This window comes from Brugia malayi (genome assembly GCF_000002995.4).
Source record: "Brugia malayi strain FR3 genome assembly, contig: Bm_v4_Chr2_contig_001, whole genome shotgun sequence".
Classification (NCBI taxonomy): Eukaryota; Metazoa; Nematoda; class Chromadorea; order Rhabditida; family Onchocercidae; genus Brugia; species Brugia malayi.
This window is the reverse complement of record NW_025062476.1, coordinates 9060558-9069932: the sequence shown is the minus strand read 5'-3', so window position 1 is coordinate 9069932 and position 9375 is coordinate 9060558. Positions and strand designations below refer to the sequence as shown.

The 9375-nt window shown below is 30.7% G+C and overlaps 1 protein-coding gene across 1 annotated transcript; it reads right to left on the bottom strand.

The window, feature by feature from the left end:
* Nucleotides 1–1226: 1226 nt before the first annotated feature.
* Bm265 (Uncharacterized protein) lies at nucleotides 1227–9167 on the bottom strand (the record flags this gene model as incomplete). The annotated part of the gene is made up of 4 exons (XM_043078994.1): nucleotides 1227–1387; nucleotides 5665–5711; nucleotides 8678–8838; nucleotides 9087–9167. The coding sequence occupies 4 exons, from the start codon at nucleotides 9165–9167 to the stop codon at nucleotides 1227–1229; spliced, it is 450 nt and encodes a 149-aa protein (XP_042934928.1).
* Between the last annotated feature and the right edge of the window lie 208 nt (nucleotides 9168–9375).

Sequence of the window (9375 nt, the reverse complement as noted above, 5' to 3'; positions counted from 1 at the left end):
TAGAGAAGAAGCTAAAGGTTGGAATAGGACTAACAAAGAGAAGAAGTTGAATTTAGCTGTTGTCAAAGACACAAAATAAAAAAATGACCTTAGAGATATGATGTAACATGCTTCCTCCAGCAAATTAATTTACATAATTATTAATTTATTATTATTTTACTAGCACTATTCATTGTTATCGACTTTTATTACATTTTTGATCAGTAGGACATAAATATTCGAGGCAGAATCCTTAACAGATAGGGTTTATTATGTAGCAGACAAAAGCGATTGAGAAAGAGAGCCGAGGGGAAAGGGAACAGGTGGCTTTGAGAGAATGAACAGAAGAGAAAAAACCACCCGCCAGTACTAGATGTCATCACTTCTTTCTTCAACAAATTTCCCAGATTTGGTTGTTTCAATCCACCTATTGAAATCTAAAGTGGACCTAAAAGTTGATGCGGCAGTGTCGCACATGCAACTCACTCCCCTCCCCTCCGTAACCGATAGTAACCACTGCTAACTGAGTGGAAGGAATGGCATAACCTGTAAGATCAATAATAATTATGGCAATTTAGCAAATAAATGTTATAAATTGGATGCATAGATTTCTGCAGGAAACAATGAAAAATGATTTAATGATATTACTAACAAAAGCAACAAAGTATGTGAATGTCTCATCTGCTGCGCATACGGAAGGAATGACAGAGAAGAGTGATGGTTCTAAAGGCAATGAACCTCAGTATGCTTCAGTATTGTAATAGTAAGCGTCGTTTAGAGGATGATTCGGTTTCCGGAAAATAGAAATAATGCAAGGAAAACATGAACAAGTACATAACAATAATATTGAGTGTTTGAGGACAGAAAGGGAGAAATATTATTCAAAATGTGATGTGGAAAAGGACTAGGATACAAATTTACGAGCTTATGAAGGAAAAGGGAAGTCGTAAAGTAGGATTCAAAAACAGGTGGATCTAAGGATGAAGGAAGATAGAGATAAGATGGAAAGTCTAAAGCTAATAAGTTAGAGAGTAGGCTAAGTAGTTTGATAGATATCGAAACTGAAGAGGGAACTGAAAGGGTTAAAGAACGAAACTGAAAACTTTTGTCTCCTTACTCTTCCTGGATTTAACTCTTCTTTCCCTTGTTTTCTTCACCTCTCTGGTTAATGATATGTTATTGGCCCTGACAAAATGTTATTTTGCTGAGGAAAGAGATTTGTGAGTGAGGTAAGTCCATGAACTGAACTACACAGTTTCTGTTATCACATCATTAGCATCACCATCATCCTCATCACTGCCCTTATCTCCACTTATCATCATTACTGAACTTCTCTTTGTCCTTTTCTCCGTCAACCCTTCTTTATCAACTTCTTCGCAGCTTATTTTTTTTCTAACACCCCATTTTTCTGAAAAAATTTGTTTCTTTCGCTGCGCTTTTTGATTTATTTGTTATAGATGAAAAAAAAAAAAAAAAAAAAAAAACCTTTTATTCTAAACATTTCCAATGAAAAAAGCCAATTCATCCCCCTCTATGGTATCTACGTTATGACACCCATTTAATTAATTCCAGCAGTTCGTTAACGAATTGTTTAAACCATTAACTTTTGTTTCCTTAATCTACTTTTTTATCTCACGATTCTCAACGGGAGTATATGTAGTTCGAAATTATAGCCAAAAGATGTTTATGGAAAGTCAAAGACAATTCCTCCTTGTAATTCTTCCGAAACTTTCTTCTATCAAATGTGACGGGCAAAAAGTTAGGTAAAGGCTCGCAGATGATCTAATTGCAGGCAATAATGACACTAGTGATAATTATCTTAAAAATTCCTTTACTAAAGGAAATATTTAAATTATGAAGACTTGAATCATTATGTGTTAAACAACAAATATGAGATTTAACTTTCCCTCTCTCTCTCTCTCTCTTTCTCCCTATGAAGGTCAGAAATAGGGTTATTATTATATCAAAATGAGAGACACAAATCAATGAATCTCATCTTTGTGTTGCATTTAATACTAAAACTTTCTGATTTCGAGATTTTAGTGTTGGGAAAATGACGATGAACCCATCGTTTTTGAGATTTTCTATGCAAATATTTACCTGTTTTGCTTATTAGGAAGTGCATTTGTATGAATCGCGTATAGAATATACAATGACCACTCAGTGACTTGTCGAAGTATTTCAGGAAAGACTCAATCAAAATCGGAAAGCGATTTTGACAAGCAAATCTCTCTTGATTCAAGACGAATGTCTCCTTTGGTGGATTGCTGGCACAACTTAAAAAAAATAGAAGACTTTGTTGATTAAAGCGGAAATTTTTTCCTACCTGTCGTAATTTCAATGTTTTTTGGAAATGAAAATGATGGCTACAATAATGTATTGCAAGCGTTTTAGAGGAATTCTATGCATGCCAAACCAACCTGAAACTTTCTATAGAATGTTGACTATGACATTCATTGCAGATGAATAGACTGAACTGTTTGAATTGCACCTGCCAAGAATTAAAAATAATTTCTAATTTCACCGAAGGCTGATTATTTGAATCAACAAACAGCTGATTGTAAATGCTATCTAATCTGAGCTACACCACTAAAAAACATCTCAGTAGTTGTGTTTCAAAAGTAATCATAAACCATACGCTTTAAAATACTCAACAATTCTACTAAATTTCTAGAACTTGAAATTCAGATAAAAATGTTGGTTATTGTTAATAGCACTCCCGTTAAAGTACCGATCTAACGAGTAATGTACAATGGAATTAAGCCTGGCAACTGCGACCCAGTAGACAATATAAATAGTCTAGAATAGCCATATGTGTATTGTTTCCTAATTATAAAGCTTTGCTCATGTTTTATGTGGCGCATAAATTGCATTAGCTCTTATTCCAAAGTTTTAATCCTTCCAGTTACATCCATGTGGGAATAATAACAAATTTAATTAATGTGTGAGGAAAGAAGTAGCATTTTATTATCAGTTATGGACAATAAGAGGATATATTTTAAATCCATTTTAACCGATTTATGTTTCAGCAAAATTAGACAACACATGGGTCTTTCATGATGTGATATGCAACAGAAGCGCAGTGATGAAATCAAATGATTTCCCCCTTTTTTATAACAAATTGCATATTTGAGCTCTTAAAATTCTCGGAATGCTTTTAAATTCACATCAGTCAGCAGAACTCTGGAAGTATTACAAGAGAAAACTGGCAATAAGCGACAACAATTCAGTTAATCCAATATTGTAAGTCTGTTTCATTTGGACCTGCAGGATTGACCTATAACTCGAAATGTACTGAAGCGATTTGTATAGGTGCGATTTATGCTGTAAGCACTGACAGCATTGCTAATATTTACTGATTATAAGTTTTGCAATTGGATCTGATGCAGTTCGGGAGAGAATTCTGAAAAGGCTAATATATTCTAAAATTAGTTTCTGAAGAGAAAGTTTTCAATGTATAGATTAATTTTTCAAAAGATCTGTCTTTTAAGCAATTCAGCATTCAAATTTCATACAAGGAAGGCTGTCCATTTGCTTGAAACGTGTACAATGGCTATGCAAATTTGAGAAGAGAACACTTTATGAAGATGTGCTCCAATGTTTTCTCTGCTAATAGATTTAAATTTTGTCGTATTTGTTAGAGTCATATTTATAAAACAACGATCACCTAGGCTTTATGATTTAGAACTCGATTTTTAGTTCTAATTTCTTGTTATTTAAATCATCAATCTCATACTGGCGCTCATTTGCATTTTCTTTAACTTACTATAATTGACGGTTTCAAAAATCGGAAAGGAATAGTATGAAAATACCTAGACTTCGTAGTGTCTTTTGATCTTTCTCATGTCATCAAATATTTCTTTAGTTTATAATAATTAAAAAATAATTTATAATAATTTTATAATAATCATCCAGTGCAAATTTCAATTATCAATTATTAAGACATAATACTTCAGTTGAAAGTTATAAAATGAATTTTACATAAAGAGTACTCAAACATACATTTACCAAGTGCGCATTTAGGGTGACATGCAATGCTTGTATATTTTGTGAATCCATTCTCAAAATAAGTCTAATTAGATCTCATTTTCGTTTTGCGATTCACCAAAAAAACCTTAACATATTTTTGAACTAAGAACCGTACAAAATTCAATCTGGTTGTTCTTTGAAAAATTTCTCAAAATTTTGAAGACTTTTTAAAAAGTCAATAATGAATAGAACTTTTATAACTAAAAAAGACATAAGGCACTTCGAGGCATTTGGAGACGGAAATCAGAACTTATTTTGGAAAGGCTTAATAAAGTGTATCTTCACAACACACACACGACACACACACGTACATATAAACACAAACACACATATACACACACGCAGACGCACACACATACAAACACAAACAAAGCTAGTATCCATCAGTCATTCCTTCTTGATGACGTGGATAAAAGATTGTTGGGCTTGCTATCTACCAAATTACCGTGTTTTTAGCCAATTTCAAATACAATGCTAACTGGATCATATAAAATCCTAAGCACTTATCAGCACTCACCTTTTAATCATCTGTATTTTCCGGAACAAGAAGTGCTTTTTTCATGATCCGCTTGGAATCTATTCAGTTTCAATCAATAATGAAACTCGGAACTCGCTTTAGACTGAAAAATTGTGAAGTTCTTATAACAATATTAGTAACAGTAGTTTGAGATAATATGACAATAATTGGAGTGCGCAAACAGTTGTAATAATTTCACCGAGTGATTACCAATTAATTTGATCTGATCTAATATATGATTTTAAATTGAAATTACATTCTATAGTATATAACCAATTTGCTAATAGTTTCTCATAAGCCTCGAAGAAGTTATCATTGAAAACATGTTTAAAGCTATTCATTTCTATTCCTTTCATTGCGGAACTGAAAAGTTTCAATGTCGCCCTATTAAGCATATTTTCATCTTTCAGTAAATGACTTTGGCAATTGAAGTTTACAAGCAAAAATCATTGCTATCGATACTTATGAAAATCATTTAACAATCAAATTGTCAATCAAACAAATCAATTTTAAGGGATGAGGAAGAAGTGAACAGGCAGGACACAAAGTTAACTATGTTTTAAGTGACAACCTATTTGCTTGCCAAAACAATATACATCGGTTTCTTATAACAAGTAATAAAGGGATGTCCACACTTCGACATACTAAAAATGATGATGCTTGTACCTATCTAGAATTGGAAATCAAAATTAAATTGAGATGAAATCAATTAGTTTAGTTTGAATTTCATAATATTTTATTATTTCTGTTTATTCCCACTTTAGAATTTATTTCTTATCTCTCGTATTTTCATTTTTGATTTAAGTTTTTCGTAAATAGTAAAACATTAGCCAAAATATATATATATAATTCTTGTCTTTGCTGAGTAAAACTAGATTGATTTAACTAGAGGGAAAACATTCATGTATTCAAATTCAAATTGAGAACACGCGGAAAACAACAAAGATACATTTCCGAATAATATGAGGATATTTCGCATTGTTTATTGCTTAAGCAATTTTAATATTCTTAGAAAATAGTGATAGTAGTAATAATATTAATAACAAATGAATGATTGGCTTATTAATAGCATCATTTATTCATATTTTCTCATTTCAATTTGAAATGAAAGTAAGTTAGGAAATAAATAAAAGACCAACCTTTTTCTTGTTTCAGTAATTTCATTCGCTGAGCTTCTTCCTTTTCCCTGAAGCAAGCCATAATCATTCTTTACCTACTGAAAACTTTAAAATTCATTTTAATTTAAAAGAGCTAAGTGATGAAGCCCGTCTTCCATAAAGCTTGAAATATTCTTGAAAAAATGTCTTTATTGATAATAATTTTATGAAAATTATTGTTTTTTTTTTTTTGAAATAAGCAGGAAAATTTCACTGATATTTTCATAAATAATGTGAATAAATTGTAATCCATAATTCAACTATTTCATAAATTCTTTTGCAGTAAGAATTCGTGACTGTAATTTTTTTAATAAACAAAGCATATGTCTTCAATTACTTAACTAAATCTTTAATTTAAGTCAACTTATACAACTTATACTTCTTTCCATTAAATTCGTTCTCTGTCTTAAATATTTTCTTCAATGTATCATCTTTTTATAATTTTCAAAAAACACAAAAAATCATAGCGATTAAGCTGATGAGGAAAATTGGTCACTTGTTTAATAAGATATTCTTTAGAAAATTTAAAAAAAAAATTCTTTACTGCAGAATAACTGATAGGAAAAGAAGTGATTGAAACTAATTAAGCTTAGATTTATAAATATCTAAAGTCATCATCGTGGCTATTTATCTTCAAAGAAGATCATATTATAAATGATTGATTAGAAAAAATGTGAACAGATGGACCAAATTTTTGCTTTGGTAATAAGTTCAAAACAGCCTTCTAGCTATGCAAAAGATGCCTAAATAACTCAAAATGAAATCAAAACTAAATCAAGGAACAGTTTTAGATAGTAATAACATCGATGTGGCTATGTGGTGGTAGCTAGTGATCTGGTATTAAGGAGATATTTTGTAAAGCCTATTGACAGGAATACTATTGTACTGGCGTTGTAAACTGAAAATAGCTGTCAAAAATTAAGGGTGCAGTAGTAAGTGTGGCCAAGAGAAATAAGGCAACATAAATAATCATTACTCAGAGTTCTGGCTTGATTCCTTTTTCCTTTTCTGCTTGGGAAATAAGAATAAATTGCGTATGTTACGGAGCAATGAAGTAAATTTATTTGTTTATATAATGAAAGTCGTAGATGCTATTGCTAACCACTAAGAATATCATTTTGCTTCATTGTATGTATGGAAAATTGGTCAACAAATTAAACAATTAGTTTGATTATCACAAGCAATGGATATGTAAAGATTAAAAGTACAGTGCCGATTACAAAGGTTTTAGATCCTGTTAATCGATGTGTCGTAGTATGTTAAAGAAACGAAATGTCTCTTCAAAAAAGCAAAGATGGATATGACTAAGGTTTAAGAATAAAGGGGAAAGAAATGAGTAGCTTTTAATTAATTGTGCTCTTTGTTTTGAAGCAATTAATTGATTTTATTAGTTTTTTTTTTTTTTTAAATTTTGCGGTTGTTCCGAAGGTAAAAACGAAACCAAACAAAGTAAATGAAAAAATTCGGAAGAGTAATTTTCTTTTTTCTTTTTGAATGAAAAGCCAATTTACCTTTCGATAACAAAACTTCTTCTGAGGGTAGGATTTCTAGCATATGGCTATTATCGCAATGGATGTTAAGGACTAGGCTAGGAAAAAGTTGATTAAATCCACGATTGTAATTTTGTTCATGATATATAAGTTTTTTTTTCTACTTTTTGAGTTCATTTAACATTTTTTTGCGTCAATTTAAAAAAAAAAAATTTTTTTTCGATTGATTTACTTTTTACTACTTCTCCTCCCCACTTTCTAAGTTAATTCGTCTTTTTTTTTTGCTTAAGTATTTTTCTTAAACTTTCAAGTGTTTTGGGAAGAGTTTGATCTAAAATCCATGCTTCTATCCTCCAGAACCAAATTTTTCCTTTCAATTGCAAACCAAACATTTATTTAATTTTCAGGTAGAAATCAGAAATACGTTTTTCTCATCAAAGTGCGTATCTTTTATTTTGATCTGAATCGGTTGCTTAGCTCTTTTGACCTATTTTGTCATATGGCAAGCTTAATTGTCAATTCTAGCTTATGTGTAGATATTTAATCCCAATCATCATGAAAATATGGTCTCATTAGTGACTTATTATATAAAAAACACAGGGTATATGGCATAAATACGTAACCGGGTGAAAATTTACCGTTGCACCCAGAACTAAGGATTTGCAAAGTAATAACGGATCGTATTTTGCAATTGTTCCGTTATTTCGGGTCTCTCTTATTGTCACCACATCTCCCTTTCTGGTATTTCTGGTTCGGTGTAGAATGTTCTTTACAGGAATGGAGAAAATTATTATTAGTTATAAGTTATTATTCTAACTGTCATTATTAATTTATTTTTTCGAATTCTCATTAAAATATTTCGAAACACGGAGACTGTTTCCTTTGTTTTCCAATTGATCATTTCTTCAACTTTCACAATTGCGAATATCTTAGCAGTAAAAATGTCAAACATACGACGCATTTTTACTGCACTATTTTTTTAGCAAACAAAAGATAACAAGCTTGTCCTATGTGTTTAGCACTGCAGGTAATTTAGCAGATTGTACATAAAAATATTACAATAATATTTTTATAATTACTATTACAATTTTGGGTTTCTTATCACTTTTTATTTTTTAGAAATTTTCATAAGTGCATTTTTGGTGGGTGAAGTTGGTGCAAAAAATGGTCAAAATTGATTCTGCAACTTTATCAGCAAAATGATTCAAGAAATGCAAAAGAGTAATAAAAACAAAATATAAATTAGAGAATTGCAGAATTAAAGATGATTGTTCAAAGGTCATCATAATATTTGACGATGTGATAAGTACTTCGTAAGAATTTTAATGGTAGTATTTGAGTTGCATATTCTACAAACGAGCAAAAAAATAAAGTAAAAGGCATTTTTTAAGCTTTCTGGACAAGAAATCAAATAGTAACACTTACTCAATAACATCGGAAACTCTGCAGTTTTATTCATCCAAGATTTTTGTTTTATTTTTTAAAATTTATTTGCAAATTCTTACTGTTTCATATTCAGGCCGTAAAGCATCGAACGAAGTGATCGATATTTTGATTGTTTTTTGCTCGATTTTCTCTTTTGGTGATTTGATAAGCCCACATCGAATGAAAGTTGTTTTTGTGATTGCCTTTTCTTACGATGCCGGCTGCTAGTTGATCGTGACAACTTACAAAATTACTTTGTTTTGTAAAATATAATATCAAATAATATAATATATGAGACGAAGATATTGCGGTTGGTTATTAATTAATCACTAATTATAAGCATAGCTAATGCTGATACCATTTCAATTGTCTTTCGAAGAAGTTAGTGATTCAATTGTTCTTCCTCTTCAAGCTAACTCGTGTCTTACTTAGCATAGTAAGACTCAGTCTGCTAATCTTCTAATTAGTTATAATTACATAAGCAATTACCAATGATGAAAATATCCTTCGTGAAGGTAATAAACCTTTTCCAGTCGCTTCATCACCATCAGACTGCGAAGACAAGCGCATTTTATGAGTACGAGGAATACTGAAATTTTATTATTTCAAAAAGTTAAAGTAATTTTCAACTTCGTAATTAAGGAATTTCAAATCATTTAATTTAACTTACAATTTAAACTAATTGAGCGCATCTTTAAAAAGTCGTATGCGATTAAGTTTACTTCGCAATAATTCTAGAGCGTTTGTAAAAAGAAGGTCAAAATTTTTATTAAAATAA